Here is a 27,800-nt window from a genome sequence, read left to right on the forward strand (position 1 = left end):
AGGAACACCTTGGTTATAAAAAGTAAATGAAAGCGAAACCATGTTTGAGTTTTTTTTATTTTCGTATAGTCTCCAATCTCAATTACACTATTATTTTTTCAAGAAATCGATGAAGGTATGTCTTGGCACGGATATGTTTGCTATAGTTTTCATTTTCTTCTTACCAGCCGCCTGTTGAGCCAACAGTTTCATTCGTCTTGTGACATCGCCACCATACTAGAAGATAAGAATATTTTAGAATATAAAATCCTTTTCCTATGCAAAAACAGTGCTTGTTCTTAGCAGAAAGTTTGATGATCAGCTGTTGAGGTATATTGACAAGAGACCTGGTTTTCGGTTCTTTTGATTTCAGTTCGACGTTTTGTACTGAATTTTAATTTCTTTTTTACAAAAATGCACCCTCTTTTCTGAATAATTTTTTAGTTTTAATTTTTTATTCTCCCACTTTTGGTTGCAATTCAGGATTCCGACATCGTTCGAAACCCTAAACATTCCGGACTGTTTTGTTTCCTTTCTCATTTCTGAAAAACGATGTCTTACCGTGAAAAATATCCTAAATTGGGAGATAACCGAGTTTTTGTTCGCTGTAGCGATAAGCCAGAGTCAAGACATTTTCATCGACGCGAATTTTACCGATTTTTTTACCATCATAGTAAATTGCGAAGGAGTCTACCGGTGCAAGGGAAATTGTTGGGACCGATTGTCTAGACGAGCCGTCCAGACTGTCCGGAGGTAAAAAAGCACTCCGTATTATTACCTGGGAACGTCAGCCCCCAGTTTTGCCGATCACTTGCCACAATTTGTGTTCTACCCCAATCTCTGCTGGTGTGAAAACACGGGGGGAGCAGAACGCATTCAGGGGTGAACTGTCTTTCCTTTTTCTCTTCCTAACTTTCAAGTATCCACCGTTCACCTCTACTGTTAGTACGATTGTCTGCTGGTGTGAAAACCCAGGGGGAGCAGAACGCACTCAGGAGCGAACCGCCGTATTTCTGTGCTGTCTTGCTGAAACCCTAACCCTGCTGTGTTCCGTTCCGACATCATTGCCCGTTAAGTGTGAACCTTGGTTCTGGCTGGCGAACGAATCCGTAACACCCGTGGGGCGTTTGAGATCGGATCCCCTTTTGTTTCCGTTCCACTCGCTTTGCCTCAGACCTTTGCATACTGCTTTCAAGTTTTTATTTATTCCGGGAAAAGTATTGACTATCGAAATTTTGCGGGAGATTTTTTTCTCCAGAATTGAATGGGAAAACATAAGAGAATTCCATTGTTCGAAAATCCATCCCACGAAAACAAGTTTTGAAGAAAAATCATAGAGGGTTGTTATTTTCAACCCCTAATAATGAAGTTGAGATCTAAAAAATTGTGTGAGTAACATCTACTCAGTGCTTCATATTATGTATAGTTTTATGACTCAGTGTTTTTTAGAACCCGTAAAAAAAATTTGAAACTGCCTTCCAAAGGCTGTATCTTGGAAGGGAGGTCGATTTCGAAAAAAATTTATAGGAACTACCCCCGCTTATTTTCATCGAGGAATCATCCCCTAAAGTACTTCGCATTTGTTTACAAACAGCCTGTATATACCGCAAGTGCAAAAAGTAAGTTCTCTCTCGAATATCTACTTCAATTTTCGAGCAGTGTGCATAGAAAATGTTGATTCGTTTACTCACCAGTTTGGCAGTTACATCTTTTCTGAACGGTTTAATATTTTCCCTAGCTACAACTTTTCCATTAACAGTCGCTTGAATCGCTATATGGATCATCTGTCTGGGTATCAAGTCCTTGAGTCTCGCAACCATTTGCTTCCCAACAGTTTGAGCTTTTGAGGTATGGACTATTGTTGACAGTTCATCGCATGGGACGTTATTCAGCAGGACATTCATCTGAATAAACAGAAATAAAAAATAAAATTTGATTCAAATTTGAATCAAACGATACTTTCATCTAATGAATAAATAATAACATAGACAGAGCAGTGGAGCATGAATGAAATAATAAGAATTACTTCTGCTAGTGCGAAAACTTGGAGGGAACAGAAACACACCTCTGCTGGTGTGAAAACCCGGGGGGAACAGAAAGGACTCAGTGGTGAGCAGAATTTTGACCTTCAATAGTTATAGCTAACACCCTAGATCACAAGGAGCTGTAATGATCTCCAGTTTTCTGAGAAAAATTGGAGTTCATTTTAGTGCATTCCTTTCATTTCACATTTCCGCCTTTGAAAATATTTAATTCTCAAATATTTAGTACATTCGTTCCGATAGGCAGAGTAAATGTAAAAAACCGTTTATCTATGTTTAACGTTGTTTTTCTTGCATGCTGTTGAAGCTTTTGACGTATTTCTGATGTTGATATGCGATAAACCGGAGCTGACGATGTTTTTCACTCTTGTCGCATTCTGGAATTTTCAGATTTTTAACGTGTGGGGGGATTTGCCTGTAAAAGCAGATTTGACCCACGCGACGGTCTCTTTTACACGTTAGTCACTTTGACTCTTTTACTCTTTAGTCTCTTTTACGCTCTGTACTCTCTTTTCTCTGCGATTCGATTTTAATTGTGTGCACGACGAGCCGTTCAGCGAATTTGGAATTAATTTTGTATTGCGAGGTTAGTGCTCTTAGGAATTAATTTTCAGTTTTCGTTTGTTTTCCGCGAGTGCCTGAAATAAAGGAGGTAGGTCCCCGTCTATACCGTTCAGTTTCTTTATTAGACCTACACCGGCTGTACTGTATCGCTTTCTGTTATCTTTTATCGTACTTTACCCTGTTTCGCGAGTCTGACTTTTCCTTTCGCTATCAGTCATGGTGCGTAAGCCCTTGGGGTAGTGAAGAGAAAGTCCCGTCAACCCCCCCGTTCGCGTTCGGCGTCATAAGTGTTGAAATCGAAATCTCTTCTTTTCTATCGGTCATGGTGCGTAAGCCCTTGGGGTAGAGAATAAGAGATACCGCTCGCCGTCAGTGAAATCCCGTAGTTGCGCTAAAAATAGACCTTTTCTTCGCTATCAGTCATGGAGCCTTGAGGTAGCGAGTAAAAGTCTCGAGTAGATCCGCCCTGGTTGTGTTTCCATTAGGGAGGTTTGCGAATTTTTCCTTTTAAAGAATAGATGGCGCTCGAAACATCCGAGGAAACGCAGTTACAACTTACCCTAACTAAGCTACTCAATTGGTAACCAGCATCTTCGTAATCGAAGCTAGCATAACCAGAGGATATACTTTTCAGTGCGTCATGGAAGTCCAAAACAATTTCACAGAGCGGTAGTGAATATTGCAGCATTACTCTTTCGTTATCAATGTTTGTTGCTTTCAATTGGACACCTCTACGACTTATGCAGAGTTGCATAATTGGCCCCAAATAAGTATCCGGACTTATTATAGTTCCTAAAAAAGTGAATAAATGGCAATAATTTAAAAAAAAAGAAAAAGATACACGACTCACTGAAAATAGTAAACAAAAAAAATATTAGGAAATAGAAATGCTTACCTAAAACCAAAGGTTCATAAGTTTCCTCAATTTTGAAATGATCTGGAAAAAGTGCAGGATTATTTATAAGTATTTCATCAGTTCCATTTTTCAAAGTTTCCTTGGTAGGTTTAAGTTTTATCATATACGTTACAGAGGGCGCTGTTATAATTGGTTCTGCTCCATGTTCCTGCTCTAACCTCTGAGAAAAAACTTCCATATGCAGAAGCCCTAAAAATCCCAAACGAAAACCTTGACCCAACGCTGGACTGTAAATATGATAAAAATTTGAATTTGAATATTTCGATTAGTCTTGATAATGGGGCATGATCGTAAACAATTAATTTATTACAAAAATTTAGATACCTTGTATCCATTTCAACAGAGACTGCAGAATCATTAAGTATCAATTTTTCTATGGCTTTTCTTAGTTCACCATAATCTGATAACCCCGATGGATATATACCAGCGAATACCATAGGTTTTGGTGGTTTGAAACCCGGTAAAGGACCAACGGGCATAGACGATGAATAAAAAGTATCTCCTACAATTGCTTCTTTGATATTTCTCATATTACAGCCAATCAGTCCAATTTGACCAGCCACTCTGTGGAATATCAGTTGAAGAAAGATTAATCCCATATCACAAAATGCAGCATTGAAATTCAGTGTGAATCAATTAATTCAAAATAAAAGGTGACCTTTTCAAGTATTTTACCACAAAATAGTAAATACTGAAGAAATGAATCGTGTGTGTTATTTTTCACTCAGTGAAGAATAAAATATATAGGTAAAAGTATTTACAATTGTTTAACGTTTTGTTCCCCTGGTGTTAAAACAGCCAATGTTTTAACTTCATAGGTCTTCTTTGAATGATGGGAAGTAATAGTGTCACCAATTCTGATGCTTCCACTATTTAGGTACACCAATAATAGGGCTCCTCTGTATTTGTCATACCAGCTGTCATATAAAAAAGCTTGAAGTGGTCCCTTTCTATCAACTTTAGGATGAGGTAATTGTTGTATAATTTTTTCTATTACTTCTTTGATTCCTATACCAAGCTTAGCAGATACCTATAATGTTTTTTCATCTCAAATTTCCACTTGAAAGCGGAAAACTTCACAAAGAACTTACTTTCAAGACTTCATTTGGCTCAATATCAAATAGAGTTCTTAGCTGATTACAAACTCTATCTGGATCTGCTTGTTTCAGATCAATCTTGTTCAATACTGGAATTATTTCCAAATCTTTCCCAAAAGCCAAATAGAAATTTGCAACTGTTTGAGCTTGTACTCCATCATTTGCATCTACCAACAATATTACACCTTGACAGACAGATAAAGATCTAGAAACCTCAAAATAAACAGACCAGTTGAAAGACTAAGTTTGTGAGAGAATAAAGTAGCTAACACTAACCTCGCTGGAAAAATCAACATGACCAGGTGTGTCTATTAGGTTCAGAATATAAGGTTTTCCTTCTAAATAATACACAATAGAAGCACTCTGAGCTTTCACTGTGATACCCCTCTCTTTTTCCACTTGTAATTTATCAAGTACTTGATTCTGGCCCTCCACTCGCTTAATCGCACCAGTGTATTCTAAAAGCCTATCAGCCAAAGTACTCTTGCCATGATCTACGTGAGCAATTATACTGAAATTTCTAATGTGCTCGATAGGCACTGATACGAAATCGAATTCCTCATTCGGTTTTTCCTTGCAGTAACATCGTCTTATTATTTTGTAGGGAATATCTCTGCGAATATAAATAAGATATGAATAAATGTTCGTTCAGGATTTGAAATATATTACCTCTTAGACCTAAGAACATTCAATTCGATAAGTTTGTTCACATATCTGAACATATTATTATACAAAATATTACTTAAAAAATACGAAAATCAAAATATATCCTCAGATTTTTTGGAGGTTAGGTGGCTAAGGCTAAAGTCAAATTCAGCTTCATCACTGATTCAACAGATGTCACTAAAAAAACAATTCATTTGGGCTACTGCTGAAGGTCCATGTACTTTTATGCTCTTCAAAAAATATATATTTAAATAATAAATATATTTCTAATATGTATGTATAAGTAGGGGAACCTATTATTGTGACTTCTATAATTCCCTAGAAACTGGATTACCTGATTTTTCCACCAGGATGTGGTTGAATATCTGTTGGCATATAGATGTGTGCGCTCCTCCCCTTTTTGCATCCCCGTAACTGCAACCCCCTAACGGGGGTGAGCACAACCCCTTGATGTTGAATAGGGATGAGGGGTGTTGCGATACCCCTGTTGAAGATCTTATCGAGTACTATCTGATCCTGAAATTTCGCTTCAAAATTTCCATCGATAACGAAATGACCAGGTAATCCCAGAGAGTTGTCTCTGGGTAATCCCATAAAATTTTACGACCTTATATCCTCTTCGCAGACTTCATAAACAGCCATCTCATCAAGATAGTGTATTTGTTGTCCTTTATTATCAACGCATATTTCAGTCGATGTTGCCAACTTGTGCAATAGAAACGAAATAAATTTTAAATACCCATTTTTATTTTGCATTTTTAAGTTCTTAAAATAATTTTTTTGGGAAACGGTTGAAATGGTTATTTCAAAATGTGACGTTTCATAGATATTTGATATTTATTACTACAATCGCTTGTAAACAATTGTAAGGCCCGGCGCAAATAGAAACGCAGGTTAGTGAGGTGACGCAGGGTGACGCAGCTTTTTCCTGCGCTGCACGTACTATCTGACAAGTCACTGTCACGCTTTATTTGCGCGGTCTCGTTCTTTTAATGTTTTACAAAAACTCACGCTGCGACACCTCACTAACCTGAGTTTCTATTTGCGCCGGGCCTAAACGTTCATAAAAATACACGATAGACTAAGGTTAATCAAAAACATGGTCCATCTACTTCTTTAGACAAAAATTTAATACTTTGTTGGACAAAAAATTAACAACATAACTACTAAATGAAAAATGTGTCAGATACGAATAATATTCTCGAAATAAATTCCACATATGAGAAAAAGTTGTTCCTCTTCGAATCAGAAATTGAAGGGTCCGAGCGATTTCCCACATTTTCATTTTAAAGTCGGAAAATCCAGTTATATTTTCGTTGGACCACCCTGTATGTTATTATGATCTCTATTCCTATAATAATAGAGGAAGTTAATTTTTTAAATCCTGTGTAAGGTTGTTTCCCAGGTAATTCAAACTTTCAGCTGTTATCTATTACCTACCTTCATTGTTGAATGAAACTTATTCGATATTCGACCAGCATGACGCGAGGTCGCGGAATTTGCTGTACGCAATGTACTAATAAAATCGATCGCTACGATGATTCTATAGAGTGTGCAAATTGTGCCAATAGCTATCACATAAAATGTGCTAACTTATCACTTGAAAGCTACAATAAACTCCGTGAAAATTGTGCCGATAAATGGATCTGTGAGAATTGCCGTCAAATGGGTGAGAACGCGTCTAATTTCATCAATCGAGAAACACAGACCGCTGAATACCTGCATTCAACAATGGACTTTTCCAAGTTGAGGGAACAAATCGTCGCTGATATCAGTGCTATTTTCTTCAAAGAGATCAACGATTTGAAGACTATCATAACAAACCAAAGTAAACAGATAAAAGAACTCTCATCAGAACTACGTTCATTCAAAAAACAAAAGAACCTTATCGCTGCACCGCATGACAGTAATACACCCAGCAATCAACCGGTTCGGAACATCCCCGATGACTCATCTTTATCTTCGGCATCGGTACCACTGAATGTTACACCTGCTTGCATTCCGGATAAGGAAATTCCAAAATTGAATGAAACCTTGACCGGCGATTTATGTGTAACTGGTGAGAATTCCTCTGAGTGGAGTACTGTCACTAAAAGAAGAAAACGTAAGAACCCAAGAAATTCACCTGCTGTAAACCCTATTTCTCCGAGAATTCCAATATCTGAAACAACGACAGTAACCAAAAAAATTAATAGGCCTCTGGTTGGTACACTCAAGTCGAACATCCTGCATGTAGCACCTAAAAAGCAATTATCTTACCTCCACGTATCACGACTCAGTCCAGAGACGACCGTACTTGAATTGCAAAATTTCCTTAAAGAACATATACAGAATGTCTCCTGCGAAAAACTCAATTCGAAACAACCGGAGTTGTATTCTTCTTTCAAGGTATCACTACCTACAGAATACTTTAACACAGTAATGAATCCTGAATTTTGGCCTGAAGGAATTGCTGTGAATAAGTTTTTTATAAAGCGACATCAACCTGTGGTCACAAGCTGAACTTTAAAGCTGATTCTGAACCGCTTCAAACATCCATCGCCAATAATAATTGCCCTGATGCCAAAAATAAATTCAAATTGCTTCAATTAAATGTCCAATGCATTTCTAACAAGTTGGAAAATCTTGAAATTCTTTTCACCGACGAGCGTCCTGATGTCGTTTGTATTTCTGAGCATTGGTGCTGTCCTGAGGCGATCCTAACAATGACCATTCCGGGATACTACCTGACTGATTTCTACTGCCGCCCTTCAAGAGTTCATGGTGGATCTATGGTCTATATCCGAGATGGTGTTCAAGTGAAAGAATTGTGCGTGTCGCGGTTCTCCCAAGAGATGCAGTTTGAAGTGAGTGGGACAATAGTTCTCGTCCAAAAAATCCGCTTGGTTGTTCTCAGCGTCTACCGACCATCCTCTGGAGATTTCGGAATATTTTTGAATGCAATTTCTGCGACTTTGGACTATTGTGGCGGTTTAGCCGATAAAATTTTCGTTTGTGGCGATTTGAACGTCAATTTTCTAAATAATAATTGTCCTAATCTTAAATTATTTATAGATCTACTTGAATGTTTCAATTTGCATATTTCTTCTCGAGAACCTACTAGGATCTTCACGGACATAACAGGCCACACATCCGTATCAAAGTTGGACTATATTCTGAGTAATGTGGACCTGTCCGTCTGTACCACCGAAGTATACGAAGCTCATTTGGGCGATCATCGAGCTCTTTCGCTTGAATTTCCCATTAGTCTCTCGCCGGTGGCCAAGCATGGGTCAAAGTTGGTCAGAAATTTGAGTCAATATAATCTCGACGACTTTGTGTACCGTATATCTGTAAGTGACTTTCGTGGGATGTATGGCGTTCTGGATGTGAATGGATGTTTCGGTGAATTTGCTGACGTGATTCAGACGACATTTGAGGTGTGTTGTCCACTCTTCAAGTGTAATGGTTCTCCTCATCAGCCCAAGAAGTGGATTACTCCAGAGATTGTGACGGCAAAGCGCGATCTGAAGCATCTTCACTGGATGCGTACTAATATGGCCTGTCAGTCCACCTGTGACCTGTATAGGAGTGCCAAATCTTCCTACAACTCCTTACTCAGGACGGCAAAGTTAGATTACCATACTGGATTGATCGAAAAATCCGATAATAAAAACAAAACTGTGTGGTCCCTGGTTAATACTCTTACTGGCAGAGGAAATAAAGGACTTCGGCCGAAGGAGATTTTAGTGGATGGTGTTTCATATGTCGAGGCTGGGGATCTGGCCTCTGTGTTTGCAGATTATTTCTCGACGATCACCCAGCGAACGTTGAGTGTGTACTATAAGAACTCTTTGTCGTCCTCATGCACTACATCTTCAATGAATAGCTCAACATTCTTCTTTCATCCTGTGCTGGAATTTGAAGTGATTGATGCAATAAAGTCTCTCAAAAACAATAAAAGCAGTGGAGTGGATTTTATTTCCGCCAGAATTTTAAAACTGATCGGGGCGCTCATTGCTCCACATTTTGCCCATATTATCAATTTTTCAATAAGTAGTGGCATATTTCCCAGCCATCTCAAGAAGGCTATTGTCATACCCATATTCAAGAAGAATGACTTGAACGAAATCGCCAACTATAGACCAATTTCCATCCTCAGTGTCTTTGCCAAGGTCTTCGAGAGGATTGTGCTGGACAGGATGATGAATTTCCTCGATAAGCATCATGTACTTGACACCGCACAACATGGTTTTCGGAAGGGCCGCTCAACTGAATCCGCAGCTCTCTGCTTTGTTGAGTGCGTTTATGAATGCCTTGATAGTGGATTGTTTGTCGCGGGATTGTTTTTTGACCTGTCACGGGCATTCGACAGTCTCTCCTTCCAATTCATAATCGAAAAATGCTACAGTATGGGTTTTAGAGGAGTGTTTTTGAGATGGATTTCCAGCTATCTTGAGGGTAGAACTATGATCGTCAGAGTTGACAACGCATTTTCGGATGAACATGAAGTGAATTTGGGTGTCCCTCAGGGTTCAGTCCTGGGGCCGCTCCTATTCTTACTTTTCATAAACGATCTACCATGCAACTTAAAAAAGATGATGATCGCTGCAACATCCCGCCACGATCTTCTTCGTCTATTGAACATGATCAGAATACTACTGTTCGCCGATGACACCTCAGCATTGGTTACTGCGCGAAGCTTTGACGAGCTACAGAGGTTATGTCACCTTTTAGTCCAGTGCTTTGTTGATTGGTGTCGCTCTAATTCAATAATGATTAATGTTGCTAAAACTGAATGCGTTCATTTCGCTCTAAGATCCAGCGAACACAGATTGGTTGTACGCTATTTGGACGAGGTTATTTCATCTGCGGACCATACCAAGTTCCTGGGTGTCCACATCGATTCCAACTTGAAGTGGAGCACTCATGTCGATTCTGTCTGTAGAAAACTCAATGGCTCTTACTTTGCTTTAAGTAGAGTACGGAATTCACTTCCTTTGCGGTCCGTTCTCAACATATACTACAGTTTGGTGTACAGTCACCTATCATACAACATCCTACTGTGGGGTAATTCATCGGACGTTGGCAGAGTCTTTGTTATACAGAAGAGGATCTTGCGTATGATATTTAATGTTGAGCCTAGGTCCTCCTGTAGACCGGTTTTCATTGAAAATGGCCTCCTCACCTTGGCCTCGATTTTCATTCTCAAATGTTTGATCTATACCAAAGAAAACGAAAATAAGTTCACCAAACTTTCTAGCTTTCATAGCTACAGTACAAGAAACGAAGGATTGTTGTGTGTACCAAAACATAATTCCTCTAGATTCGAATGTTCACCAATGTATCACTGTATCAAACTTTTTAATCACTTACCTAGATCATTGCGAAGTCTTAAGTTGAATGAATTCAAAAAAGCACTTAAAGTTATTTTAGTTAGTAGATGTTATTATTCTGTTGCTGAATATTTTTCTGATTCTTGTGAGTAGTTTTCTATTTCGATTTTGTTTTTTTCTCTGACTTGTCCTATACATGTATTTGTCTGACAGGATTAATAAAGTATTATTATTATTATTATTATTATACTCTTATATTATAACTTCCAATGAATTTTTCGGGCACTGGAAAACGGGAATGCAGAAATTGACCTCAGTGGAAAAAATAAAAAGAATATTATACATTGATTTTATTGAAACAATAATGCAATAACCTATTTTGAAGTGTTAGTGGAAACATGTAAAAAATAAATTAAATTTTTACATTGCGGGTAGATGTCGACAGATTTAAATATATTTTCAGATTTTCCATGAATAACAATAACATGATCTTCATAATTTTGATACATCGAGAATTCATTGATAAAAAAAAAGAACATTTGAAGTTCCGAATAAGCACCAACAAAAAATATTTGTATATAAAAACAATTGAACATTTTCAGTGAAATCTCATCAATATTTTCAATCACCAATAAAATTATCACTATAAAACAAAACATAAATATATCAAGCATAACGTACTTCATATCAATAAATACATTTATCAACAATATTCAACAATTCATTTTTCCAAGTAAATTCTACATAGGAGGATTTAGGCGTATATCAGAAATGCATAGGCAATTTATAGTTGATAATATCTCCTTGAGCACGAAATTTGGCAAGATGAAAAAGCGGCTTTTTTCAGAGTTTGCCACACAAATACAAAGTGATTCATTGAAAAATTTAGATATATTCAAATTCCACTCTCAGTAACACCATTCTTAATGTATTGTCAAATTGTCTAGTCAACGAAATATTGAATCACAATCAGTAAAAATATATCATCAATCTCATTTTTTCCATTTCCAAAAATTATTAAAAGAGAGAAATATTTCGAAATATTAAACAGTTCCGTAAGCTATTTTATTCATTCATATTATTCAATGAAGGTATTTCTATAAGTTTGTTTAGTTTCTCTAAAAAAAATATTTATAGATTTTTCAATATGAGAAAGTATCAGATAATTTTTTTAATACTTGTGGCTAAAAGAAAATATTGATTCAGCAAATTTTTCATCTCACAGTAAATAACCCGAGTAGCTTTTATCAAATGGAAAAAGCTTTAAAGTTATCATTGTACGCTTTTCCTTGTTCACATAAATAGTGACAAATATTTGCCAGAAGACAGCATTAACCACAGAGAGATAAAACATCCAGAAATGTCCAAACTATAGCTATCTTCTGATATTTACCTCATTTTAACATGGATAACTGCTACATTCTTCCAATAATCACTTATCCACTATCAAGCCTAATTTCACATTTAACTGGTTAGTATTATAGTACATGTTCACTAAAAACTACTATCACAATGAATAAACAGCAAACATTCATGAAGTAAATCCTAACTACATCTTTCACTTATACGTAATTCTCCAAAAACAAGACGATTCTTATCGTCATAATATTTGATTGTCAAATGAGTATTTTAATCTTATGAATTTATACGGGGTGTCTAACTCTTGTATGAAAATCAAATGTTCGAGAAAAAGTCGATTGCAGAGGAAAAATTAACGGGAAAAAAGGATTTTGTGCGACTATAGGGGAAGCCAAGATATGTATAATAACTCATAACGTTTGTTATGATAGAAAACAATGATACTTCGTTGATAATGAAGCTGCAAGATTTCAGAACACCCCTTACTGTGAATGAAAACACATCTAAATATTTTTTATGGCCGAGAAGCCTACAAACTAAACGCTGAGAAAATGATGAAAAAATCTTCAACAAAAACAATATTGAAACTCAGTTATAGGCAACAAAGGGAAATCGTTACATATACTGGCGTTTTATATGAACGAAACACATAAAAAAAATATTTCCTTCATTTTATCACAATAGGTCATGTATAATTTTGCATTCCATCCTATGGAAATTTGCGGAAAAAAAAACGGTTTCATTTTAGTTCGACCTACAGGTGGTTATACAGAGTGAGTCTTTGACTCGTACAAATATTTTAACAGTAGATTCTTCAGGTCTTCTAGTTTTCTCATTATGAGTAACATATGAAAATTCCAAAAATTCCAAGAACCTAACTCTTGAAACTATAATTTGGACGCTATCTAGTGAATATGTGTACGTTCTGTAAAATACAAATATTCTTCATATTACTCGAATTCGAGTAATTTGGTGTTCAAAAATAAAAAATATCTGTGAAATTCGAAAAATTTGCGGGTACTTTGACCGAATGCTCTGTTTAAAAGATCCACAGATGTATAATGTCATAGATTATTCTGAAGGTAATTTTGTTTTTCCATGGTTGGCACAGCTCATTATGAAAACTCAAAATGGCTTTATCTTTTATCAGGGCCAAATCGAGAAAAATGGTATAGGAAAAAAGAGTCTCTTTTGACCTAAAGAATCTACTGTTGAAATATTTGTACGAGTCAAAGACACACCCTGTATATCTCACCAAAACAACAATTTTTTGTGTTAAGCGTTCAGGGTGAACAAATTTTGATGTTTCAGTACGGAAGCTAAATAAAAAAATTTTCTTATAATCCAATCTCTAAGGATTCTCAGATCTCATCAAGTTACAATAATAAAGGGTCACCCGCGAATCACGTTAAGAAAAGTATTATATACAGGATGGGGTACAAATAAGAGCGAATTTGAGGAGCTCGTTATCTCGCATAGCGCTCATCTGTGCAAAAGACCCCAACAGCAATGCTGAAATATCGAAAGTAGCTTACCTATACATGTTGTGATTCATTATGCGGTTCCCACAATAAAAAAATATTGCGGAGAAGTCTATATCAAAATATAAAACACATTAAGTGAAAATTGCCCGTGTGAAAACACATAATAAAAATAATTATTCAACCGTATCAACAAAATAAAAATTATTCAAAGAATTAATCTCACTAGGTAAAAAAAATAAAATTCAAACTATAACTATACATTCTAGATCTCTGATTATGTATCATCATTATATACATAGAAATCATTGTAAAAATTTTTTGATGCTTTTTCATTCGAGTCATATATAGTACATCCGAGATGACTAGTGGTAAACTTAGCACACCCTTAACCTATTACAGAGCCACATGTACATAATGATTAAAATCCTTGAACTAATTTGATTCGTCATTCTCCAAGTGAGGTAGAAGAGTTGTGAAAATTCAGATAGTTTAACAATTTGGAATTAGAGTATTAGCGAATGAACCTGAGATATTCAAAGTATATATGTTTTATTTTACGTTGTATCATCACTATTTTACCTCAGCAACTATTACTTGAGAACTAAATTACTCTAGTTCCTAGGTCCTCTTTATTTCTTTCAAGTTAATAATGATACGGCAATTTTAAAGTAGTAGAAAAAAGTAGTTTATGTCCCATGTGCCATGTAGCAAAAAATTTATTGATAATAATAACGATGGGCATGTATTTTTTTCGTTATAACTGTAATTTTGAAGATTTATGAATATGGAATGTAAATAACAGGGATCTACAGGGTGTTTTACTCGAATAGTCCATTAGGCTTATCTGAAGAAGAACCTAGAGGTTTCAGTACTGGAAAGTTAAAATTTTATGAGGAATTCAAATACAGTTTAGTGGAGGTAACTTGGAATAAATTCAGATTTTTTGTTGTAGATATAAGGCTTGATAGGAAGATTTTAGTATTTTGAATTGCGCTCTTTTTGATCTGAGAAAATTTTATAGACCCAAATACCAATTATGGAATATCATTTGATATTCCAAGAAATAAGAATTTGATATTCGTTACGCATGTGCAACTTCATATACCCTTCAAAAATATTGAAAAAAAATTATCGATATGACGTCATATCTCAAATTTGGAACACGCTGTATAACGCTTTCTCACATCAAAAAAAGCGTAATTCAAAATGCCAATCGACCAATGCGAGGATATTTATAACCAAAAAACCTGTCTTTGATTTAGTGAATAATACCAAGATTTACAGACTCGCACTGTATGTAACAAAATATAGGGTTCCCCATTTGAAATAACAAAGTTTGGCGTATCTAGGGCTGCTAAGATACGTCTAAAAATGAACACTTTGCGTGAAACACCCTGTAGTAAAAACCGAGTTGTTTGGAAATGTGAGACGCTGTTTCCGAATTGATTATTTTGATGCGTTCAAGATACACGTGGCTACGAAATGCAAAAATGAGTTGTTACTTATAATTTATGAAAGTATTCAGATTCCTCGACTTAATTTAAATTCTTCTATTAACAAGACTGGTCAAGAGTAGTAGAGATCAAAATTTACAAAATATAATATACTATGGTGAGAAGTGCTGCTTCATTTCATCATCAGACTAATAGAGACTGATCTTAAGTTATTATTTGATAAGTAACATCGATATCTATTTTTATATTGCTTTAAACTACTTTTAAATGACCGATATATATCAATACTGAAATCTCCGTTTTGAAACGGTGTATGCAACTGTACATAAATATCTCATATTTTCATCATACGCACATCACAAGAATCCGTTGTCATGTAGAATATGAATACTTCCTCAGCATTTTTATGTTAAATATATACATTCAATATTTAAATTAATTTGTACATTCGATTTGGCTACCTCCACTGGCCTCACCGTCTAGTCTGGCCAATCTAACTTCGAATTCTCTAGTTAACGCAGCTTTTGCCTATGAGAAAACAAACAAGTCATTCAACCGACACAACATCAGAGCAGAAAATACAGGGTGTATTTGAAAGTGAGGCTTTTTTCCAACAGAAGGTAGAACTGGTCAAAATGAAACGTATCACCAAAAATCACCTACACAAAACTTTCGAAATGACAGAGTTTCGTTTAGGATATTGGCTCGTTCGACATTTACGTGGTAATGAAAATGGAAACTTAGGATTGCCGAATTGTTCTGATTATTTTTTAGCAACTTACACGATTTCATGAATGGCTCATTTCGATACCAACTGACAGAAGAGACTTAAGACACAAGTGTAAAAAATAGAATAATACTTCAAAATCTCACCAATAAAATTCGTCTAAATTATTCACGAAATTTTTCACAATGGGCATCACAATCTTTTTGTTCGAACATTCCAACAATCGTCGTAAAAATGGGATGAAATGAGGAAACATCATAGAACTTTTTCAACTTAACTAACCTAGGCACATTCAAGAAACTGTCTCGATTTTCTACATTTTTTTCCATCCTTAATTGCACGATACAACACTTATGATTCTGTCAAAAGTGACCTGATGCATCTAATCCGATGAACTTGGTACCTAAGGATATCCAGCGATATGTTTATGTTTTGTTTCGTCACCTTCCACAGTCCCGTACTTGAAATTCTATGAATTTTTGTCGAACTTCTAGGGGTTGTATCTCAACAGCCTTCTTGGATATATTATGTAGACAATTTTTGGTTAAACGACTCATTTTGATGAGTTCTACCTTCTATCAAAAAAAGCCTCACCTTTGAAAACACCCTGTATACAGGGAAGTGATAATTTCGATGCACCAGATAGAAATTTTACTTCTTGAAAAATTACAATAACAATGAATAAAAAATAAAAAAATAAAGAAGATAGGTAATACGTGAACTATTTCCGAAAACCATATACAGGGTGAGCCTTTGACTCGTACAAATATTTTAACAGTAGATTCTTGGGTCGAAAGAAACACTTTTTTCCTATACAATTTTTCCCATTCAGCCCTGATAAAAAGACATAGCTAGCCATTCTAAGTTTTCATAATGATTCATAAATTACCTTCAGAATAACTAGCTTAATCTGTGACACAACTGTGGATCTTTTAAACAGAGTTGTATTCAGCCAAAGTACCCAATTTTTCGAATTTCACAGATACTTTTTTATTTTTGAACATCAAATAACTCGAAAACGGCACATGTTAGGAGAAAATATGAAGAATACTTTTATTTTACAAAACGTTCAAATATCCATTATATAGAGTCCAACTTAGTTTCAAGAGTTATTGGGTTCTTTGAAATTTTTGGTATTTTTATGGTACGTAATGGTCATAATGAGAACCTGGAAAACGTGGGTGATATCTTGTTTTCGAAAAAGATTCATCAAATAAATGAAAAACTATATTCCAAAATTCATTTCATTAGATGAAACCAATTGTGAGATAGAACTAAAAATAACATTTTTTATGGTTTTTTAACAGCCTGTATTTTTCAAACCGAGCCGATTCGGAAAAAAAATGTGTAGGAAAAAAGTATTTCTTTTGACCTCAAGAATCTAATCCTACAATATCAGTAGGAGTCAAAGACTCGCCCTGTATTTCCGATTTTTTATAAGTCTAGAACAAAAGGAGATATCAGGAACGTTGACAAATTTAGTTAATCTATGATAGGGACTAGACAGAAATAATATTCAAGGATTTTTAAAAATGCAGCAATTTTCTCAAGAAATTCCAATCTGATATAGTTTGGAAGTTATAGGTAGTAGCGAGCATCGAATTTGTCACCACTCACCACCCTGTATACAATAATAGGCCCAAAAAGACCAAGAGTCTAGCCTAAAACGGTAGGTACAGTTTATTGCATGTCATTTCTTTGTAGATCTGAAAAGAAAAAATCATTGAGTACTACTGCTCACCTTGGTTCTATGTTCATTCAAAGCCTCCTTAACACACTCGTGCTGTCTTGTCAGTTCATCTTGTTTTTCGTTAAATTGCTGCGTCAGCTTTTCTCTTTCAGACACTCCCCTATCCACAACAGCAGATACTACTTCTTTTTTGATCCTTGTGAATTGCTCTTTATTGAGATGTTTTCGGGCGAGAGCCTTCACCTCTTCTCGATGATCAGCTTGTAGTTTTCTCATCAGCTCAGTTGTGTCTCTTTGGTATTGTTCCTATCGAAAAATTGTCAAATAATTACTTCTTCAGGCTTTGAAGATCAGAATAATAGAAGAAGTTATTTATCCATGTAACACCATTGCCTTAGTATCGCGCAAAAAGTTGGGTTCAGTTAAAAATTCCTCAAGGTGGATGTATTTTTGAGAGTTGTTACAAGAAGAGTTGCTCTTTCAAAATATGCATCGCATTAAGATCTACGATGATTTTGCTGGGGGTTAATCGACTCGAGAGTGGATCGTTGAAAAATCACCAAAAAGTTGGGTTCAGCTAAAAATTCCTCAAGACCGAATGGTTGCGCCGAGGTGGATGAACTTTTGAGATTTATTACTAGAAGAGTTGCTCTTTCAAAATATACATCGCATTCAGATCCACGATTATTTTGCTAGAGGTTAATCGACTCGGAAGTTGACCGTCGAAAAATTACCTCAAAGTTGGGTTCAGTTAAAACTTCCTCAAGACCGAATAGTTGCGCCAAGGTGGATGAAATTTAGAGATTTATTACTAGAAGAGTTTGTAACATGGTTTCCTTGGAGAAAACTTATCTCGAGCGCCAGCTATTCTTTTCACTAGGAAGAATAGCAAACCTACCAGAGTAGCTGCTAGTCGGAGACAGAGTTCGCTGTTATCTAGGGTGGTAGCGATAAGGAAGTAGTCAAAATCAAATTATGTATCAGTTTATTCACACCTTCGGAAACTGATTATATAAACAACGGAAATATGTGTAGGTATAAAATATGGAAAATTCTGGAAATTCGATCCGATCACGAGCACTTAGTAAAGTTTATACCGGGTACAGTGAAAAATCAAAGGTTGTTCAATAAAATGCGCCAACCAGAACTGACGAAATGGACACTAAGGATGACCTCGCGAAGTGAAATGACTTGCTATGCGGTATCGGGATGTAATTAATTGTATTTCTCCAGAAAGGAAAGAAACACAACCAGGGCGGATCTACTCGAGACCTTTATTCACTACCCCAAGGGCTACGCTCCATGACTGATAGCGAAGAAATAGTTATTTTTGTATCTAGTGCGCGAAACGCTACTTTTTTGATCGAGAACTGTTTTTTTTTAATGAGGCGCAGCCGAGTTAAAAAAATAGTCGAGATCACCAAAGTATTTCGCGCATGAGATGCAAACAAAATTTTTTCTACAAACGTCAAAAATATTATTATAAAATAAGTAACATGTTTAGCTTAATATGAAAAAGAGTATTGAAATTTCAGGATCAAGTGCTGTCACCTCTACGGCAGTTGCTTGCATATTAAAAATGGATAGTCTTATCCAACTACCAAATCTACGATATCACGAGCTGAGTCTGAGGTATCTGGTTTAGGAATACCTAATTATTGGTTCGTGCACTGGCTGCACCATTAATGTTAACATTGTGAATAATAAATAAAATTAGGTAGTGTTAAATTTTCTCACAATTTGAAAGCCTTAATTATTGATATACATTAATAAATGAATGATTTCTTGGATTTTTGCTTGATTGAGGAACATAAAGGTTATGATATAAAAATCCCATATAGTTTACATGTAGTGTGCGAAGTAAGTATTTCGCACACTACTTCGCGCACGGTGTCATGGTAACGAAGGAAAATGAAAAAAAAGGTCACTTCGCATATTGTTGTCAATGCGCGAACCTTGTCATTTTTTGACGTTTGTAGAAAAAGGTCTATTTTGAGCGCAACTACGGGATTTCATTGACAACGAGCGGTATCTCTTATTCTCTACCCCAAGGGCTTACGCACCATGGCTGATAGAAAAGAAGAGATTTCTATTTCAACACTTATGACGCGGGAACGCGAACAGGGGGGTTGACGGGACTTCCTCTTCACTACCCCAAGGGCTTACGCACCATGACTGATAGCGAAGGGAAAAGTCAGACTCGCGAAATAGGGCAAAGTATGGTCAAAAGATAACAGAAAGCGATACAGTACAGCAGTGTCGAAGAAGTAACCGGTGTAGGTCTAATAAAGAAAATGAACAAGAGAAAAGAGAGTAAAGAGCGTCAAGTGACAAAAGAGACTAAAGAGTAAAAAGTGTAAAAAGAGGCCGTCGCGGGGGAAAATCTGCTTTTATAGGAATATCCCTCCCACACGTTAAAAATCTGAAAATTCCAGAATGCGACAGAGTGAAAAACATCGTCAGCTCCGGTTTATCGCATATCAACTTCAGAAAAACGTCGAAATCTTCAACGGCATGCAAGAAAAACAACGTTAACTCCAGATAAACGGTTTTTTACATTTACTGTCTATCGGAATGAATGTACTGAATATTTGAGAATTAAATATTTTCAAAGGCGGAAGTGTGAAATGAAATGAATGCACTAAAATGAACTCCAATTTTCTCAGAAAACTGGGATTCATTACAAGTTGCTCTTTCAAAATATGCATCGCATTCAGATCTACGATAATTTCGCTGGAAGATAATCTACTCGAAAGTTGTTCGTCGAAAAATTACCGAAAGATGGGGTTGTTTTAAAATTTGTTGCATCGAGGTCTATGAAATTTCGAAATTTAATACTAGAAGAGTTGCTCTTTCAGAATATGTATCACATTTAGATTACCCATGATTTTTCTGGGAGATGCAAATAAGAATAAGTTTCAAACTAGTTTTCTTTCATAGATTGATTTAACACTTTCAAGTCAAACTATGACCCTTACCTTCAATAGTTTAACTTGGTTGCTCTGCGATACTTTCATAACTTTTTCAAGGGTATTAAAGATGATTTCATGGTATTTCTCTCGGAGTTCTCTTTCTTGCAGCATGTAATCCTTATTGATCGCTAATAGACGTTCCGATTGGCTCCTAGGAAGAGATGTAGGTTTTTCTTCATCGACAGTTTCAGGAGCATCCGCAACATCAGTCAGAGGTTCTATACTGGGCGATTCGGTTGAAAACACACCACTTATACTGGAACAAAACGAAATCCTTCAGTTAAGAATTATTGGAATTCAAACAATTGCAACAGCAAGATGTAAGTTGAAAAATGAAATTTTTTAACAAGCACTCACATATTTTTACTCGACAACCTTTTGACCAGCTTCATATTAATGAGTTTCGGCTTTTTCTCTCCGCACTCGCTAGATTTTTGGGTTTGAAAAGTGGATTTTTTCTTGGCGTGTTTTTTCCTAAGAGCGTCCAGTTTTTTCTCCAATTCTAATTTTTTCTCCTTGACCAGTTTGTTCTCTAGCAATTTTTCGAGCGGTTCCGCCACTATTTGCTCGGCCGGTTCGGGTACCGGCTTGATTTCCGACAATTTGGGCAGTGAATTCGTATTCGTGGTAGATTCCGTTGCAAGGTCTGCACTACAGCTTGCTGGCACATTCGTGAATTCGACATCGTTTGGAACTTCCATTGATTGGGACCCAGCTGAGAGAAATTCAATATAAAGGTAATTTTTTGAATAAGATTATTTTAATCAAGAACATTTTTTTAACTGAAAATTGCAGGTCAATCGAAACGAAAGTAAGTTATAATACTTACTCGGTATTGAATATCGTTGCACTGGACTTCCGTTCGTTGCTTGTTCCTTCGTAACTTTACCGCTGGGACATTTCCTCTGGGTGTCCTTTCCCTCCCCCTCAATGGGCTCCATATCTTCCGTGAGGACAGCCAACTGCTGCGCCCTCTTCTCCAATTCGCTCTGATACTTGATGGGATTCGCCAGAGCTTCCGCAAAATCCGACAGACCGTCAGGTACGTAATCTTTCACGACCACATGGAGGAACAGGGTTGCTAGAGGGAGGGGTTGGCCGATTTCGTTTCTCAAGTTGACGTGCCTATAGCCGGGACACAGACCAACCACAGGTAGGATGCGATGACCGATGAATTTTCCCGATTCTTCATAAACCACTATTCTAATAGAAGCTAATTCTGGTAGCACCACCTTGAAAAATCCATTGGTTATGATATTTATATACGTTATGTTAATGTGTGTATAGAAATGTATCGACACAGACTCTGAGGTTTTTTTTAACACGTTTTACATTGTTTACATTTTGCTGCTTCTAGTTCCAATCAACCTACAGTCTTTGAAGCAACTATCATTTTTAAGTATGACTTAATTAAATATTCCTGAAAATAAGTGGGGCATGTATGATAAAAGCGTCTCAACATAAGGCGTTTTGGACTTATGAACAATTAATAAGTATTTAATTCATATATTGTCATTATATCTGGGGATATAATGCTAAGTCGGGATTTACTCGAGCGTCGTGAAGACCTAGTGGATTTCGAAGATTAGATGGTAGAAACAGAAAAAAAAAGGTTCTTTGATGTATGCACATTCAGCAGTCATATCTCATGTATCGATAATTGTCTGCAAGAGGTGTTGGAATAAGATTAAGATTTGATGGAGGCCTATTTGACCTGAAGCGCCTCAGAGCAAAAACCCGTACAAAGTTTATCACGGAACTTCAATATACAGACGACTGCGCACTTATCGCTAGCAGCTCAGAGGATCTACTGATAATGTTGGACACCATATATACACATATATATGAAGTTACAGGCCTTAGACTCAATATCGACAAATCCAAAATCCTGGTTAGTCCGCCAGAAAGCCTTCAAACAGATATCAGCCTGAAGAATGAAACTCTAGAACAGGTCGAGCAGTTCAAATACCTGGAAAGCTTCATAAATACTGGGGCTAACCTGGACACAGAAATACACAAGCGTATCAATTCGGCATCACGAGCATTCTGGAAGCTGAAGGACAGAGTGTTTCAAAATCACGACCTCAATATGACGACCAAGACAGCTGTTTACAAAGCAGTCGTCCTCCCAACGCTTCTTTACGGAAGCGAATGCTGGACGCCCTACAGGCGACATATTAAACAGCTTGAACAAACGCAACAACGTCATCTGGGTCAAATAATGCACATCAGATGGCTCCACAAAGTTTCAAATGCAAAAGTCTTGCAGCGCGCGAGTTGCATAACAATTGAGACTCAAGTAACGAGGGCCCGATTCAGATGGAGCGGCCACATTCTGAGGATGCAAGACATAAGACTCCCCAAAATAGCTCTGTACGGCGAATTCACACAGGGAGCTCAGAAACCAGGAGGCCAGTATAAGCGGTTTAAGGATACACTACATCAATCCCTAAAATCAATTCATGCCAATCATAACTGGGATCAACTAGCGTTAGACAGATCACGGTGGAGGTCTTTGGTCCACAGATATAATGGAGACTCGAGAAAAATACAGCGGCGGACAGATCTGATTGGTCACTATCCATGCCAAGAGTGTGGAAGGATCTGTAGGTCACGGTTGGGTCTCTTCAGTCACAGGAGGGCACATAGTCGCAAACAGCTCTGAGAAATTATAGGTATGTTAGCACCTTTTTTTTTGTCTTTTTGTAGATTTATTCCCGGTAACAGGATGCAGTAATGAATGAATGAATTCAGAAGTGGGGAAAGCGTATGCAGGTTTTCAAAAAAATCGTCAGGTGTACATACTCGAGCGTGTCAGATTAAGACACGCCTACGTGTCTCTGATAATAAATTCATGTTAATCTGACAGATATGTGGTGGGGCTGGCCGTACAGAAGAGTTGAAAATTGTAAAAAAATATTAGCGCGTCAGATTTTCAGAGGATATGTTAATTGGACCCAAAGGAAGCTAATTTTCAAGAAACGACAATCAGGACGTGACGCAAGGTCGCAGCGGTCCTTTGAAAATGCAAAAAAAAATCGTTACATACTCGAGCGTGTCAGATTTTCATACAGATGGATAAGCTCGGTGTTGTAGACGTTGTTGACCCTTCAAAAAGACACTAATCTTAATCTGACAGTTTGAAGATGATAACAAGGCATTTTTTCCAAATATCCCCCTTCATGTACCTCTAATAGCTTCTGTATACATTATGAAAGTTTTAGATAATATAATAAAATTCTGTACAACTTTTGTCCGAAGCAATTTTACATACTCTCAACCTTTTTTGAGTTAGAGTGCATATTTTTTTTCTGTTCATTATTCAGACATTTTTGTTTGCTTTTAGTTGTTTTAAATAATGAATGGAAAAAAAAAGTATGGCTTACCATTTAAAAAAAAATGAAGATTATGATGAATTTCTATTTTGATGATGGATCTACGTTTTCGTGGACCCTATAAATAATATAGTTATTCACAAAGAAAATTTTCAGTGTATCATTTGGTGACTAGACACAGTCCAAATTGGAATCAATTACATAGAATAGGGACGGATCTATAGTCCCTTATGTAAGTACCTCAAACTGTCAAAATATTAATAAAAAGTCAAATTTCTCGAAAACCGTTGAGAATTCAGATATAGTTGTGTTATCAACTTTGTATTCAAATTTAATAAGGAATTCAAAAATGTGAGATATATAGGGTGTTCTATTTAAAATGACGAAGTTGATAGCTGTGCAGCAGAAACGAAACACTTTGTATAGTTCTAAATAATTTTAGGAAATGCTCTACTTAAAAAGAGGAAAGTTTAATTTCAAACTCTTTTTTTGAAGTAAATAGAATAAGAGTAATCGACCGCTGCCCCGTGGCCGGACACCCTGTATCTTAATCTGACACGCTCGAGTATATACAAGGATCGTTTTTTTTACTATTCTGACAGGCTGTCCTAGACAAATCTCCCTATATACAGGTCTAATTTTCGGTAGAAAGACTCTACAGTGTTCAAGGTATCTCCGCTAATATTAATCTGACACGCTTGAGTAAATCCCGAATTTCCCCCTTGGGCTCCCCAACTATCAGTTAAGTATCTCTATATTGTAACGTGGTTACCTCGGAGAAAACTTATCTCGAGCGCCAGCTATTCTTTTCACTAGGAAGAATAGCAAACCTACCAGAGTAGCTGCTAGTCGGAGACAGAGTTCGCTGTTATCTAGGGTGATAGCGATAACGAAGTAGTCAAAATCAAATTATGTATCAGTTTATTCACACCTTCGGAAACTGATTATATATACAACGGAAATATGTGTAGGTATGAAATATGAGCGAATCGATCAGCAAACATACATTCTGGAAATTCGATCCGATCACGAGCACTTAATAAAGTTTATACCGGGTACAGTGAAAAATCAAAGGTTCAATAAAACCAGAACTGACGAAATGAATACTAAGGATGACCTCGCGAAGTGAAATGACTTGCTATACGGTATCGGGATGTAATTGTATTTCTCCAATGAAAAGAAACACAACCAGGGCGGGTCTATTCGAGACTTTCATTCGCTACCCCAAGGGCTATAACGCTCCATGACTGATAGCGAAGAAAAGGTCTATTTTTAGCGCAACTACGGTATTTCACTGACGACGAGCGGTATCTCTTATTCTCTACCCCAAGGGCTTACGCGCCATGACTCATAGATAAGAAGAAATTTCGGATTCAACACTTATGACGCGGAACGCGGACAGGGGGGTTGACGGGACTTTCAGTACCCCAAGGGCTTACGCGCCATGACTGATAGCGAAGGGAAAAGTCAGACTCGCGAAACAGGGTAAAGAACGATAAAATATAACAGAAAGCGATACAGTACAGCAGTGTCAAAGTCAAAGAAGTAACCGGTGTAGGTCTAACAAAGAAACTGAACGGTAAAGACGGGGACCTACCTCCTTTGTTTCAGGCACTCCCGAAAATCAAAGGAAAAAAAACTAAAAATCAATTCTTAATATCACAAAATTATTCTTAAACGTCGAATCGCAGAAAGTACGGAGCATAAACTAACTGAAGTAAAAGAGCAGTAAAAGCGACTGAAGTAACAGAATCAAAAGTCAAACGTAGAAGTGCTGAAGTAAAAAGTAGAAGAGACCGTCGCGGGGGAAAATCTGCTTTTATAGGCAAATCCCCCACACGTTTAAAATCTGAAAATTCCAGAATGCGACAAGAATGAAAAACGTCGTCAGCTCCGGTTTATCGCATATCAACATCAGAAAAACGTCGAAATCTTCAACGGCATGCAAGAAAAACAACGTTAAACACAGATAAACGGTTTTTTTACATTTACTCTGCCTATCGGAATGAACGTACTGAATATTTGAGAATTAAATATTTTCAAAGGCGGAAATATGAAAACGAAAGGAATGCACTAAAATGAACTCCAATTTTCCTCAGAAAACTGGGATTCATTACAATATTTTGTGGTTTATTTACCCTCCTCACTTCACTTAATTGACAAAGCAGATGTCAATGTTAAAAACAGTTTATTTGAATCTTAAGCTAAGTTTAAGTTAAGCGAAGTTACATCCATTTGTTGAAATTGGCCCTATGCGTTGTATTCCACTAGGACACCAAGGTGTTCAAACCAGTGGCGACACCGTTGTTACCCCATCACTAAACCGAGCAACTCAGAAGGCAACCAAGAGAGACCAGCAGAACGACTGCTCTATAATTATAACACTGATTATCTTATGTAACCTTCAGCCCATGCTCCATATGCTTAAGTGTGTTCCGTGTGGTGTCGCCACTAGTTCCAACACTTTGGGGATCTAGTAGGATACTGCCATAACACTTTCGAAAAATTGTAATACACACGTGATCTTACCTTTTTGAAAACAAAAGGCTCCTCATCGTAAATCGGATTAATTCCATTATTAGGCACCACTTTCGTCCTGAACCGTTTTCTCACTGTATCCGCCGGAAGACCGTACATTTCAGCTTCCACGTAAGTACCAACCCTCTTATCGGATAAAAATTGTCCAGATATCACAGTTATTTTAACAGTACCCGCTATTATCCCGTCGACCGTGGACTCGGCGAACGGATAAAACCTCCTGTCCGTCCGTCTCATGAACTCGGGCTTCAGGAGGTATCCGCAACGGAAATTGTACTCGAAGATACCCACGTTCAGCTGCATCGCCAGGTCGAGCGTCTGGTAATTCAGAGCCACCAGCTGGCAACCAGCGTTCCAGAACACCTGAGGCATGAAATTCGAAGAGTCGAAACGGGTTCCCACGGGATAGACCCTGCTCAGTTGATGCTTGTTGTAGTTGACAAACTGCACGGGGTACTCCTTCAGTAGGGAGGTCGCTTGGCGTTCGTCGAATGAGGACATTTCATAGCACCGATTTTTTTCTGAAAGAGGAAAATTGAAAGGAGAACTGGACTGATACGGGCATAAATCGAAAAGCACAATTAAATATGATATTATAAACTCTCCTAATGATTTTGACTCAGATCATGTATACTTTAAATGATATACAGAGTGTCCCACGGTGAATGGCCTATTAGACGTTTACCGAGAACTATTTGACTAAAATATTCTCAGCGTTGTGACGTTGCCGCTTAACTTGAACCTTCTACAGGCACTTTTATACGCAGTATCTACTGACGAAATATTTCTTTCCAATTCAAAAATAACAAATTCAATAAAAGTTTGCAGTTCGCCTAATGTTTCGAAATGAAGAAAATTCTAGTGATAATCGGTGAGTTCTACGTCAAAAGTGCCAGTAGAAGGTTCGAGTTTCAGATCTGTAACTTCAAAGACAAAAAAGTTATGACAACTTTTCGAATTCGTCAAAATATAATTTTTTGCTAATAAGTAAAATACGAAGAATCGTAGGAGGCTACGGTTCTCACCATTCTTTGTTTCTCTGAAAAAGAACTTGGAAAGTGTCATCGGTTTTGCTCTAGCTATTCTAGTCTCCCAGATACCTCCACTGGACATCGACCTTGGGACACCCTGTACAGAGTGGGCAAAATTGGTGATACCTGAACTGCAACTTTTTCAACCCAACGAGATAGAGGAAAATGCATGGCACATTACGGTCGTCTTTTTTCGAGAAACTAATAATGCCATCAACTGCATTCCTCTATCTTCTTTTGTTTTCGAGTTATAGGCCAAAATTAAAATTTCAACTTTGGTCCATTATTAACTCCGTTTTTGTTTGTGCTAAGATGTTGAAATGAAAACATTATTCAGACACTTTTTTGATAGCAATCCAGTGGCGTAATATGATTTTTTCCAACAGGTTTGCTGAGATGTAGCATAAAGATGTATTTTTTCTTGTGAAAACAGTAGTTTTAAATGACTTTAAATGACTTAGAAAGGCTGGGGCCGATGTATGATTTATTTCTGAAACGGTAAAAAAAAGGCGATTCTTTTAAATCATTTTAAACGACTGTTTCCGTAAGAAAAAACATATTTTTATAAACCTGTTGGAAAAAATCATAGTACGCCACTGGATTGCTTTATCAAAAAAGTGTCTCGATAATA

At 36.9% G+C, this 27,800-nt stretch overlaps 3 protein-coding genes across 5 annotated transcripts in view; 1 reads left to right on the forward strand and 2 right to left on the reverse strand.

Annotated features, from left to right (window-relative positions):
- Positions 1-39: 39 nt before the first annotated feature.
- On the reverse strand, positions 40-5,428 carry LOC123309098 (translation factor GUF1 homolog, mitochondrial). 2 transcript variants are annotated; one of them, XM_044891984.1, is made up of 9 exons: positions 5,268-5,428; positions 4,875-5,211; positions 4,593-4,811; positions 4,263-4,531; positions 3,826-4,065; positions 3,481-3,728; positions 3,145-3,377; positions 1,671-1,883; positions 40-216 (listed from the first exon to the last, which is right to left on the reverse strand). In XM_044891984.1, exons 1-9 carry the CDS (start codon positions 5,318-5,320, stop codon positions 91-93), a joined length of 1,938 nt encoding a protein of 645 aa, XP_044747919.1. In that variant the 5' UTR covers positions 5,321-5,428; the 3' UTR covers positions 40-90. The 2 variants fall into 2 exon arrangements, with proteins under 2 accessions (XP_044747919.1, XP_044747920.1); XM_044891985.1 differs by lacking the exon at positions 5,268-5,428 and having other exon boundaries at positions 4,593-4,803; positions 4,875-5,037.
- A 1,305-nt stretch (positions 5,429-6,733) lies between these two features.
- On the forward strand, positions 6,734-7,777 carry LOC123309099. Its single transcript, XM_044891986.1, has one exon. It carries the CDS (start codon positions 6,744-6,746, stop codon positions 7,764-7,766), a length of 1,023 nt encoding a protein of 340 aa, XP_044747921.1. The 5' UTR covers positions 6,734-6,743; the 3' UTR covers positions 7,767-7,777.
- A 5,392-nt stretch (positions 7,778-13,169) lies between these two features.
- Positions 13,170-27,800, reverse strand: part of LOC123309406 (1-phosphatidylinositol 4,5-bisphosphate phosphodiesterase classes I and II) — a 54,661-nt gene continuing 40,030 nt past the window's right edge. The window contains exons 9-14 of one of the 2 annotated variants that reach the window (XM_044892511.1): positions 26,130-26,659; positions 21,095-21,497; positions 20,623-20,980; positions 20,272-20,539; positions 17,345-17,599; positions 13,170-15,404 (exon numbers count right to left, since the gene is read on the reverse strand). In XM_044892511.1, coding sequence (XP_044748446.1) covers positions 15,312-15,404; positions 17,345-17,599; positions 20,272-20,539; positions 20,623-20,980; positions 21,095-21,497; positions 26,130-26,659 — 1,907 coding nt within the window. In that variant the 3' untranslated portion in view covers positions 13,170-15,311. The remainder of the gene's footprint in view (positions 15,405-17,344; positions 17,600-20,271; positions 20,540-20,622; positions 20,981-21,094; positions 21,498-26,129; positions 26,660-27,800) is intronic. The other variant, XM_044892512.1, reaches the window with a different exon arrangement.

The sequence above is a fragment of the Coccinella septempunctata genome, chromosome 3 (genome assembly GCF_907165205.1).
Source record: "Coccinella septempunctata chromosome 3, icCocSept1.1, whole genome shotgun sequence".
NCBI lineage: Eukaryota > Metazoa > Arthropoda > Insecta > Coleoptera > Coccinellidae > Coccinella > Coccinella septempunctata.